The 12,614-nt window shown below is 51.5% G+C and overlaps 4 protein-coding genes across 4 annotated transcripts; all 4 read left to right on the plus strand.

Moving 5' to 3' along the window:
* The first annotated feature begins 3,063 nt into the window (after positions 1 to 3,063).
* LOC146761631 (feather keratin 1-like) lies at positions 3,064 to 3,485 on the plus strand. The gene has a single exon (XM_085540850.1). The coding sequence runs from the start codon at positions 3,117 to 3,119 to the stop codon at positions 3,411 to 3,413; it is 297 nt and encodes a 98-aa protein (XP_085396976.1). The 5' UTR covers positions 3,064 to 3,116; the 3' UTR covers positions 3,414 to 3,485.
* Positions 3,486 to 6,028: 2,543 nt separating this feature from the next.
* Positions 6,029 to 6,430, plus strand: LOC146761632 (feather keratin 1-like). Its single transcript, XM_085540851.1, has one exon. It carries the CDS (start codon positions 6,082 to 6,084, stop codon positions 6,376 to 6,378), a length of 297 nt encoding a protein of 98 aa, XP_085396977.1. The 5' UTR covers positions 6,029 to 6,081; the 3' UTR covers positions 6,379 to 6,430.
* Positions 6,431 to 8,840: 2,410 nt separating this feature from the next.
* Positions 8,841 to 10,116, plus strand: LOC146761633 (feather keratin 1-like). The gene has a single exon (XM_085540852.1). The coding sequence runs from the start codon at positions 8,841 to 8,843 to the stop codon at positions 9,135 to 9,137; it is 297 nt and encodes a 98-aa protein (XP_085396978.1). The 3' UTR covers positions 9,138 to 10,116.
* A 1,753-nt stretch (positions 10,117 to 11,869) lies between these two features.
* On the plus strand, positions 11,870 to 12,464 carry LOC146761634 (feather keratin 1-like). Its single transcript, XM_085540853.1, has one exon. It carries the CDS (start codon positions 11,906 to 11,908, stop codon positions 12,200 to 12,202), a length of 297 nt encoding a protein of 98 aa, XP_085396979.1. The 5' UTR covers positions 11,870 to 11,905; the 3' UTR covers positions 12,203 to 12,464.
* The last annotated feature ends 150 nt before the right edge of the window (positions 12,465 to 12,614 follow it).

Here is a 12,614-nt window from a genome sequence, read left to right on the forward strand (position 1 = left end):
CTTGCTAGCCCTGCACCAGGCATGAGTGGACAGCGTCCTGCTCTCACAAACAGCCCTCCCTGCCTACTTGGACAGCTCCAAGGAGGGCCCCAAGCAGCCACAGGCACAAAACAAACAGCCTCCTTTCTCCCAGCTACTGCCTTCCAACATCACTGGGCACCCAGACAGCCCATGAAGTCCTGTTCATGGCACCAGACAGCAGAGCTGCCCTTCCTCTTACCTTTGACGTGCTGTAGGACACCACTAGGCCTCCCCTCAGTCCCCTCTTTGACGAACAAGCCAAGAAACTTCAGTTCCTACAGACCTTATACCGTGTTTGTAGCCCTTCTCTGGACACTGTGCAATAATTGTTTCATGTCCTTTTTGGATCATTGCAGTCAAAACTAAACACAGCATTAGAGATGGGGACGGAGCAGCACAAAGCAGAGTGGGACAATCCCTTTCCATCTCCCCCTGGCAGTGAGCGCCTTGATGCACCCCATGGTACGGACAGACCTTTTGGCTGCCAGGGCACACTGCTGAATCAGAATGATCTTGCCATCAAACAGAACCTCCAGATCACTTTTTGTGGTGCTGCTTTTAAGACACACATCTCAAAAATCTTCTAATTTCCACGGTATTCTGGAGTCAGCTGTAGAATCAAACTCTTGTTTAGCTTCATGAAATTGGTGATGGCCCAGCCCTCTGGTCTCTCAAGAGCTCTCTCCAAGGCCTCCCTAATCCTGAGTCAGTCAACTGCTTCTCTGTAGTTACTGTCATCTACAAACTCATTAATCTGTACACATTTGAGTCCTGCATTCAGATCATTCAGCAAAACATGGAAGAGAACAGCCCAAAAATCCAGCTCAGAGCAATCCAACACCTGACTGGCCACTGGCTTGACGTAACCACTTCTAATGAATTCTGTTGATACAGACTTGCAATGCACCAGTTAACCCAACATATGTCCCTGCCTACATACACGCTAGATATTTTCTCCAGAAGGATATGGTGAAAAACACCGTAAATAACTTTGCTGAAGATCATAGAAATTACGCATGTTCAGTTCCCTTAATGAACAACACAGGTATTCACCTCAAAAAAGGAAGAGCCATCATTTCAAAACCAGAATACCTACAATGCCCACACCAGGCTTCCTCTAACAACAAAGAAACAAAGCATATTGCACAAGTGCCAAGACACAACCTCACTGTCAGCACTGCTCCTTTGGGAGTGTTTGCCATTCCTTGCACGTGTCCTGACACGAACGCTCACATTGGCTCCTTTTGCATCCAGGACTTGGAACGTGCCACCAGTGCCAAATGGACACGTCATCAAGAATAGGATGCAAAATGGCAGAGCTGCTGGAAGAATAACAAACGCCACATGACGTGTAACATTACATCATACAAGAGTAGCTCGCAGCACTGAGACGGGATCCATAAAAGTCCACCATGGGGTAAGCATGAGTAACTTACCTGCTAGAACACCTGGTGACCCCATCACAAGGCTCTGGGCCTGAGTCTTTCATCCAACTTCTTTCAGCTCACCATGATCTCCCCTTGTCTACCACATACTGGCTCAGCTTCTGGCTGAGTATGGCATGTCATATCATACAATTAGATTAGCATGGGACTCTGAAGGTTGGAAGGACTCGTAACCGTTATCCTTTCTCTGTGTTGATGGCCCACCACTGAGTCATGCTGACCAGGGCCTGTCATTGAACACCACCAAGGATGAAGAAACAACAAGTTGACTGGACAGTTTGTGCCAAGGCCCTTACACATCCTGAGTCAAGAACCTCTTCTATACATCTAAACAAAATTTCTCCTTAGTCCTTTAAAATACACCATTGCGATCAGACCATGTAATAAGTTGGTTCCCCTCCTGCCTGTAACTCCCTTTAAGTACAGGGAGGCCACAGCGAGGTCCAGCTGTAGCCAACTCTTCTCCATGCTGAACAAGCCCAACTCCATCTTCCTTCCTTCACAGCAGAGGTGCTCCAGCCCCGTCATCTTCTTTGTGTCCCTCCCCTGCACCCACTGCACACAGCTCCCTCAGCGTTCCTGGCTGACACCCACAGGCCTCACACACTCAGGCACATCCAGTTGAACAGCCCCTCTTTCTCCTTGGCTGCATCTTCTTCAGAAACTGAAGGGCTGCTCAGCTCAGCACCAAACCACAACGCACTCACCTCAGCTGAACCAGGGCATACCCTGCACTCAATAGCCCTGTTTTTGACCACATCATTAAGTGGCTCACGGATGCATAACCCATTAACACCTAAACCAATAAAGAACTCCAAAATCTCAACTCCACACATTGTCCTCCTTTATCTAAATGTAATAAAACCACCATGAATGGTCCAAAGCTGTAACTGCACAAAACAGGCTGCCTCCTGTCTTCAAACCACAAATTTTGAAGCAAAAGGGGAGCCAAGACGTTGACACAACACACCCAATGCAGAAGACAACAACTAAGCTCCTGGAAAGCAAATTAAGTAGAAGGGAGGCAGGGAGTGCAGTGCAGTGCAACCAGCAGCGTCTCAAGGCAAACACACCAGAGAATCACAGAACAGCCCTCAAAGGATGCCAGGAATGGGGTCTGCACCTCACAAAGCAGCCACAAACACGACTGCATGAGTAGTACAGGATGGAATCACTAAGGAGACCACATCACCCCTCCAAAGCTTTGAAAAGCCTTCCATCCACTTCCATGTCGTGCACCTTCCCCATAACACCAGTCACACTCAGAAATGCCGACTAGGTCAAAGGATCAAATCCACAACACAAGGAAATGAAAAGGAAGTGTTGTGGGAAGACAATAATCCCCACCTCATGACTGGACAACTTTTGGCACGCAGCAGCAGCTCTGCACAATGCTGCCATGCGCAGAGGCTCTCTCCAAGCCCTCGGGCACTCACACAGCAGCATAAAAGCCGGCCCTGCAGCTCGCTCCCTCACACCCTTCTCCTGACACCTTCTCCTCTCTGCTCCTACAGGTCAGCCTGCACCCCGCTTCCTTTCTTCCTCTGCCCAATCCTACCCAGCTCTCCACCCCTCCTCAGCCCCCACACTCCCCCAACCCCCTCCGCTCACCCAACACCTTCTCTTCCAGGGACCCTCCACCCCACAGCCATGTCCTGCTACGACCTCTGCCGCCCCTGCGGACCCACCCCGCTGGCTAACAGCTGCAACGAGCCCTGTGTCAGGCAGTGCCAGGACTCCCAAGTCGTCATCCAGCCTCCCGCCGTGGTGGTCACCCTGCCGGGACCCATCCTCAGCTCCTTCCCCCAGAACACCGCCGTCGGATCCTCCTCATCAGCTGCCGTGGGCAGCGCCCTCAGCGCCCAGGGAGTGTCCATCTCCTCCGGTGGCTTCGGCTTCGGAGGCCTGGGCTGCTTCAACGGCGGGAGAGCCCGCTACCCCTGCTAAGGGCCTGCGCCCACACCCTGACAGCAACCACCTGCACCCTGCAAGGCAAACCACGCACTCACCACGCTCCTCTGTGTCAATAATGGCACACGGGATCAGCAGTCATGGCTTTTCTTCTCATGGCACAAAACGAGCAAGCAGGCCATGCTGCCTGGAGACATGAGTGCAATAACTTACTTCTTTCTTTATACATTAAACTGTGCTCCTTCCACTGGTGATCACCAAGTGGATCTTTCTTTTAAGAGTGTTTCTCTTAATAAAATTCTCTTGCATGTCAGCCTTAGAATCCTCCTCTTCATTCCTATGCTTAATGTTCTTTCCACTTCACCCAGTAGAGTGACAGGGCTCTACAAATGAACACCTTGGGTCCAAAAGGGTCCCAAAATCTCCTGTCTCAAACATGCCTCGAGCAAGAGCACTGGTGGCCAGCATATAGCATTCATCTCACCACATATTATCTGCACTATTATAATGAAAGCCAAATAGCACAATTGCTCTGCTCAAGTCCAGTCAGGAATAGCAGGCTGTCCATAATCACATACAGTCATTGAAACATAGAATCACTAAGGTTGGAAAAGACCCACAGCATCACCCAGACCAACCTAATACCAATAGATCTCACCAAACCACGTCCCTCAACACAACATCCAAATATTCCTTGATCACCTCCAGGGTCAGTGACTCCACCACCTCCCTGGCAGCCCATTCCACTGCCTGGTCACTCTATCAGAGCAGTAGTGTTTCCTAACGTCCAGCCTGAACCTCCCCTGGTGCAGCTTGGAACAATTCCCTCTAGTCCTATCACCAGTTACACCAGAGAAGAGCCCGACTCCCAGCTCACTACAACCTCCCTTCAGGTAGTTATAGAGAGCAATGAGGGCTCCCCTGAGTCTCTTCTTCTCCACAATGAACCACCCCAGCTCCTTGAGCCTCTCCTCATAAGCCCTGTGCTCCAGACCCCTGACCAGCTTTGTTGCCCTTCTCTGAATACACTCCATGGCCTCAGTGTCTTTCCTGCAGTGAGGGGCCCAAAACTGGACACAGCCCTGGACATGTGGCCCCACCAGGGTTGAGTAGAGAGGGATGATATCTTCCCTGCTCCGCTGACAACAGTAGTTCTGATACAAGCCTGGATGCCTTCTGGGATATACAGGCGTGTTGCTGGCTCAAGTTCAGTCAAGCACCAACCAATACAGCCAGGTAGGTTTCCTCTATGCAGTATTCCATCCAATCTGCCCCATGCCTGCAGCATTGCCTGGGGGTGCTGTGGCCAAAGCACAGAACCAGACACTTGGTCTTGTTGAACTTCATCCATTGGCCGCAGCCCCGCTATCCAGCCTGTGTAGATACTATTTAGGGCCATCCATCACCTTGTCTTGTACGGCTGAAGACAAAGCTCAGCACAACACTTGAGGTGAGGCTGCACCAGCAAAGAGCAGAGTGGGACAAACTGACTCTCTCCCACTCGAAGTTCTCATCTCAATGCATCCCAGGGTACAGTCAGTCATTTTGGCTGCCAGGGCACACTTCTGACTCAGAATCAACTTGATATCAACCAGAACTTCTCGATCTCCTTCTGTGGGGCTGCTCTTATGTCTCTTATCCCCAAAATACCCATACATATACAGGGTGTTCCCAATCCAGGCACATAATCAAGCTCTTCCTCTCATTACACTTCATCTCATTGGTGATGGCCCAGCCCACAGTTCTCTCAAGAGATCTCTCCAAGGCCCCCCTAATACTGAGAGTCAGCTGCTCATCTCTACTTACTGTCATCCACAATCTTCTATTTTTCTATGCATCCAAGTCCTGCATCCTGCATTTGAAAGAATCCTGTATTTTCTAAACCATGGAAGAGAACAGACCCAAAAAAGGAGCTGTGGAGAATCCCATACCTGACTGGCCTGACATAACAGCATCTAATAGAAGTAATTGAGCTGGATTTCTGACACAAAGCTTCACCCAACATATTACATATTTCTCACGGTAAGTTCTTGACATTTTCTCCAGAAGAATTTCATGAAATACAGTCTGAAGAACTTTGCTGAAGTTCATGAAAATGATGCACAAAAGGTTCCCGTGTTGAACAATATGGGTAATATTCCTCCTCATCAAAGGAATTGCCATTGAGATCTGTGAACCACAATAATGAGAATGCCCAAATCAGGCTTCCAGAGATGCTTGGAACTGGAAACACCTCTAACAACAAAGACACAAATCAACAGTGCATGTGTGCCAAGCAATGATCTCACTGACAACACTGCTCCTTTACTGAGCGTTGGCCACTACTTCCGCGTGCCATGACATGAAGGTGCAACGTGGCACCGGTGAAATGGCAGAGTTCCTGGAAGGAGAACACACAACCCATGAGTGGCAACACTACGTGATGCAAGAGCTGCACGCTGCACAATGCTGCCATGCGCAGAGGCTCTCTCCAAGCCCTCGGGCACTCACACAGCAGCATAAAAGCCGGCCCTGCACCTCGCTCCCTCACACCCTTCTCCTGACACCTTCTCCTCTCTGCTCCTACAGGTCAGCCTGCACCCTGCTTCCTTTCTTCCACTGCCCAATCCTACCCAGCTCTCCACCCCTCCTCAGCCCCCACACTCCCCCAACCCCCTCCGCTCACCCAACACCTTCTCTTCCAGGGACCCTCCACCCCACAGCCATGTCCTGCTACGACCTCTGCCGCCCCTGCGGACCCACCCCGCTGGCTAACAGCTGCAACGAGCCCTGTGTCAGGCAGTGCCAGGACTCCCAAGTCGTCATCCAGCCTCCCGCCGTGGTGGTCACCCTGCCGGGACCCATCCTCAGCTCCTTCCCCCAGAACACCGCCGTCGGATCCTCCTCATCAGCTGCCGTGGGCAGCGCCCTCAGTGCCCAGGGAGTGTCCATCTCCTCCGGCAGCTTCGGCTTCGGAGGCCTGGGCTGCTTCAACGGCGGGAGAGCCCGCTACCCCTGCTAAGGGCCTGCGCCCACACCCTGACAGCAACCACCTGCACCCTGCAAGGCAAACCACGCACTCAGGGCACTCTTCTCTGAATCCTCTTCTTTCTCTGGAAGGATGCTGATGTTCATGCTATGCACACTTGCAGACATTACTTTTTCTCTTGGCACTCCTTCCCTTTCATGTATTTTCCTCAATAAAGTTCACTTGCATGCCAGCCTCAGATTTCTCCTCCTCCATTACTCAGTAGATGGTCTTCACACTTCTGCCACTATGAAGGCACATCTTAAGGGGAGATTAGGGTGGATCCAAAGGTTACCCATGACCTGGCGTTTCAAGGATGGTACCAACAAGAACATCTGGGCCATCAACTCAGCTTCCAGCACATCACACAACATCTGGGCTTGACTAAACACAGTCTAGGACACACCAAGGCCCTTCTGCCCATGTCCTCTGAAACCACCACTCAATGGCTGCACACCGCGGCAGGATTCTCCCCCAGTGACAAAAGAAACACAGTCACAGAATCATTTGCCTCTTAGGGAACTTGCAGTGACAACGCAGCACCGCTGCCCTGCTCAAGCACACTAAGGTACAGCTGTCAGACAAGGAACACGTCCAGACACACTTTCAGTGCCTCAAAGGACATGGACTGCACAACTTATTCTGCTGGGTAAGCTGTTCCACTCCTTGTCACCGTCACAATGGAAAGAGCTCCATTTCTCTTCCAAGGAAGGTTCACATTCAGTGCTGCCCACTGTCCTTTGTCCTGGCAGCCGACAGTGATGGAAAGGTGCTGGCTAACTTTCCATCCTTCCCGAATATTTATACACAAGTTTAACATTTATTGAGAGCATCCTTGAGTCCTGGCTCAAAGCTGCCTGCTCTCTCTGCTTGTCCACATCCTAAGGAGTCTCCAGGCCCATCAGCACTGGGAAAGCCTTGCACTGGAATTGTTCCACCATATCCATGTCTGTCTTCTACCTGCAAAACTTCAATTTGAAGCACCAGTGCTGAACAGAACTCAGAGTACATCCTCCAGTGTGCTAGCGATGCTCTTCCCAATGGCCTTCAAGAGAATGCGAGCCTCTTTTGCTGCCTCTCCATCACTTTGCTCACCAATAGCAACACCAGGTTCTCCTCAGCAAACCTGGCTGCCACCCTCTCATTTCCTTGACTCCATGTTACGGCTTCCCATCTGCAGGATTTCACCTTGCCCCTTCTCCTGCCTCAGTATTTCCCTCTCTGACACATAACCCAACCTCCTCACATCACTCACAAAGGTGAACTGTTCACCTGGGGCATCAGCTGCTCCTTCCCAACTTCCAGCATTTGCAAACTCACTGGGATCACTACCATCACCCAGTATTTTAATGCAGATGCTGAACTGTGCTGGCCTCACTACCCAGTCTTGACACAATCCCAACACTCCACTGGACTGTTGCATTCAGCCACATTCAAGCCCATCTCAGCTTCCACTTTGACAGTTTATCAGGGATCATGTAATGGGAGGAAGCCTCCATGCCTTGACCAAAGGGAAGACAGTCAACTGTCACACCTTCTCATCATCCACCACTGGACCAATGTAGAAGAGACTGAGGTGGCTTTGTAAATCTGTGGCTTTAAGGGAGATTTCCTTCACCTCCAGGCTAGTGACTAACATCAGGTCGACCAGCCTGCAGTTTCTCACAGCTTCCTTCTTCATTTCTTGAATGCAGGAGTGGGATGAGACTCTTCCATTTCTCAGACCGCACTCGCATGCATTATGACCTTACAGAATCAACTGAAAAGGCCGTACGAAGATATGAAAAAAGTGGGTAGCATATGCATCATAACCAGGGATAGGGACAAAAGCTGAAGACTGCCTAGTGAGGTGGGATGACAGCAGGGAAGGAGGGAATGGGATTCGAGTGGATCAGGCAAAACAGGCAGAGCTGGGAAGCCTGGAGCAGCTTAGTAAGGATGCCAGGAGATGCGGTACCCACCTGAAAGAGCCACAAACCACCACGCACAAAAGCCACACGGTGACCTCAGTCCTGATAAACACCACTCACGCTTTCAGCATGCACTGACTGAAATACCATTCCCACTTGAACAGCGCCGACAGGGTCAAAGGAACACAACCACAAGAGAAGGAAAGAAAAAGGAAGCGTTGCGGGAAGACACAAACACATCACCTCATGACTGGACAACTTTTGGCAGGCAACAGCAGCTCTGCACAATGCTGCTATGCGCAGAGGCTCTCTCCAAGCCCTGGGGCACTCACACAGCAGCATAAAAGCCGGCCCTGCACCTCGCTCCCTCACACTCTTCTCCTGACACCTTCTCCTCTCTGCTCCTACAGGTCAGCCTGCACCCCGCTTCCTTTCTTCCACTGCCCAATCCTACCCAGCTCTCCACCCCTCCTCAGCCCCCACACTCCCCCAACCCCCTCCGCTCACCCAACACCTTCTCTTCCAGGGACCCTCCACCCCACAGCCATGTCCTGCTATGACCTCTGCCGCCCCTGCGGACCCACCCCGCTGGCTAACAGCTGCAACGAGCCCTGTGTCAGGCAGTGCCAGGACTCCCAAGTCGTCATCCAGCCTCCCGCCGTGGTGGTCACCCTGCCGGGACCCATCCTCAGCTCCTTCCCCCAGAACACCGCCGTCGGATCCTCCTCATCAGCTGCCGTGGGCAGCGCCCTCAGCGCCCAGGGAGTGTCCATCTCCTCCGGCGGCTTCGGCTTCGGAGGCCTGGGCTGCTTCAACGGCGGGAGAGCCCGCTACCCCTGCTAAGGGCCTGCGCCCACACCCTGACAGCAACCACCTGCACCCTGCAAGGCAAACCACGCACTCACCACGCTCCTCTGTGTCAATGACGGCACATGGGATCAGCAGCCATGGCTCCTCTTCTCATGGCACAAAACATTGAAGTAGGGAGCGTCGTTAGACCATGCTGTCTGGGAACTTGACCACTTCAACTTTCTTCTTTCTTTGAACCTTAAATTGTCACCTTTCCACCTCGTGATCACCAAGTGGATCCTTCCTTTAAGTGTGTTTCTCAATAAAGTTCTCATGCATGCCAGCCTCAGATTCCTTCTCTTCCTTCCTTCATACGATGCCCTTCCTACTTCATCCACTACAGAGACATGGCTCTAACAACCATCATGTTTGCCACAAAAGGGCCACAAGACCTCCTCTTGTAACTTTGTCACCAACATAAGCCTTGATGGGCAGCAGATTCCTTTTCCTCCCATCCAAGAATCTCTCATATTTACAACAAACATGGTCACAGAATCATTTCTCATATCAGTTTTGTCTTCACTTCAGTCTCTGGTACAGAACCTTTCCCTAACTTCCCACTTGACCTCCCCTGATGCAGCTCCACGCTATTTGCACAAGACCTTTTCCAGTCCCCAGACAGCAGAGTTGCCCTTCCTCTTCCCTGTGATGAGCTGCAGACCAATATGAGGGATGCCCTCAGTCTCCGCTTTCCTCAATAAACCAAGGAACTTTGTTTCCTTCAAACCTTACGTCCTCTTTGTATCCTTCCTTAGGACCCTAGACAAGAGTTTCATGTCCTTGCATGGTTGAAGTGAAATATAAAAACAAGACTTGAGATGAAGCTGGAGCAGCACATAGAAGAGTGGGACAATCCTCAGTGGTGAGCCCGATATACAAATGGAATGCTCAGCACTTCTGGGGGCCAGCACACACTGCTGACTCAGATCCAACCTGACATCAACCAGAAACTGCAGATCTCTTTTTGAGGAGCTGCTTTGAAGTCTCTTCTCTCCAGATCCTCAAATGTCCAGGGCATTCTGCAATCAGCTGCAGAATCCACATCCTCTTCTTCAGGCCTCCCTAATCCTGAGAGAATCCAGAGGGAGTCAACTGCTCCTCTGTAATTAACATCTACAGACTTGTTGATCTGTACGCATTCAAGTCCTGCATTTAGAATAGGATGCAAAAAGGCAGAGTTTCTGGAAGAACAACACACACCGCATGACGTGTAACATTACATCATACAATAGTAGCTCGCAGCACTGAGACGGGATCCATAAAAGTCCACCATGGGGTAAGCATGAGTAACTTACCTGCTAGAACACCTGGTGACCCCATCACAAGGTTCTGGGCCCTAGCCTTTCAGACAAGTGCTTTCAGGGCCCCATCATCTCCACCTGTCCAACCCATACAGGCTCAGATTCTGGCTGAGTATGGCATGTCAAATGATACAATTAGATTAGCATGGAGCTGTGAAGGTTGGAAGAACTCTGAACCATTATCCTTTCTCTGGGCTGATGGCCCACCACTGAGTCATGCTGACCAGGGCCTGTCATTGAACTCCACCAAGTATGCATACTTTTCCTTTCTCTATGGAACCTCCAGTTCCTTCTTGTAACTACCAAAGCCTATACAGAGAAATAATAGCTTCTTCCATTGACGCTCAACTCAACACTGATCTGCAATCAAGCCCTGCTTCAGCCTTCCAGACCAACACAATCCCCTCCAGCTCAGGGCTTGCTACCTCTCACCCAGGCTGCAGAGGACTGCGGCCTGCTCACACAGACAGCGCTCCTCAGCCTCCATCAGCTACAATCCCCATGGATGGACCTGAGCTGAAACCACACCAAAGACGCAGTAACACCATTCCCAATTGAAGCCTTGAGGGCACAAAGGGAACTGAGATGTCAGTTCTGCACACCAAAGAGAAAGAGAGGGGTGAAGTACATGGAAAGGAAACTGGGATGAAGGCAGTCAGTCAGAAAATACGATGTGTGTGACAGGGTCTGATGGCAAACACAGCCATGAAGACCAGAGCTGCCTTCCAAGGGTGCCAGAAAATCGGGTCCCCACCACATAATGCAGTCAGGCAACATGCAATTTAAGTGCTATGCTGTGACCTCCTCCCTTGTTCCACACCTCTGTTCCACTAGGTTGAAGTCCACATAGTGAGTTGTGATTACAGCAGGGAAGTAGGGAATAGGATTTGAGAGGATCAAGCATAACAGGCAGAGCTGGGAAGCCTGGAGCAGCTTACTAAGGACGCCAGGAGATGCGGTACCCACCTGACAGAGCCACAAACCACCACACACAAAAGCCACGCGGTGACCTCAGTCCTGATAAACACCACACACACTTTCAGCATGCACTGACTGAAATACCATTCCCACTTGAACAGCGCCGACAGGGTCAAAGGAACACAACCACAAGAGAAGGAAAGGAAAAGGAAGCGTTGCGGGAAGACACAAACACATCACCTCATGACTGGTCAACTTTTGGCATGCAACAGCAGCTCTGCACAATGCTGCCATGCGCAGAGGCTCTCTCCAAGCCCTCGGGCATTCACACAGCAGCATAAAAGCCGGCCCAGCACCTCACTCCCTCACACCCTTCTCCTGACACCTTCTCCTCTCTGCTCCTACAGGTCAGCCTGCACCCCGCTTCCTTTCTTCCACTGCCCAATCCTACCCAGCTCTCCACCCCTCCTCAGCCCCCACACTCCCCCAACCCCCTCTGCTCACCCAACACCTTCTCTTCCAGGGACCCTCCACCCCACAGCCATGTCCTGCTACGACCTCTGCCGCCCCTGCGGACCCACCCCGCTGGCTAACAGCTGCAATGAGCCCTGTGTCAGGCAGTGCCAGGACTCCCAAGTCGTCATCCAGCCTCCCGCCGTGCTGGTCACCCTGCCGGGACCCATCCTCAGCTCCTTCCCCCAGAACACCGCCGTCGGATCCTCCTCATCAGCTGCCGTGGGCAGCGCCCTCAGCGCCCAGGGAGTGTCCATCTCCTCCGGCGGCTTCGGCTTCGGAGGCCTGGGCTGCTTCAACGGCGGGAGAGCCCGCTACCCCTGCTAAGGGCCTGCGCCCACACCCTGACAGCAACCACCTGCACCCTGCAAGGCAAACCACGCACTCACCACGCTCCTCTGTGTCACTGATGGCACACGGCATCAGCAGCCATGGCTCCTCTTCTCAAGGCACAAAACATGGAAACCTGGAACAACATCTGACCGTGTTGTTTGGGAACATGAGTGCAGTACCTTTCCTCTTTATTTGCACTTGAAACTCTGCCTTTTCCACTTGTGATCTCAAAGTGGATCCTTCCTTTTCATGTATTTTCCTCAATAAAATTCTCATGCATGCCAGGCTCAGAGTCCTCCTCTTCATTCCTTTGCTTAATGCACATTCCACTTCACCCACTACAGAGATACGGCTCTAGAAATGAACACCCTGGGTCCAAAATGGCCCCAAAAGATCCTGTCTCAAA

The sequence above is a fragment of the Coturnix japonica genome, chromosome 2, assembly GCF_054131305.1.
Source record: "Coturnix japonica strain WE chromosome 2, WE-NBRP24, whole genome shotgun sequence".
In the NCBI taxonomy this organism is placed as follows: Eukaryota; Metazoa; Chordata; class Aves; order Galliformes; family Phasianidae; genus Coturnix; species Coturnix japonica.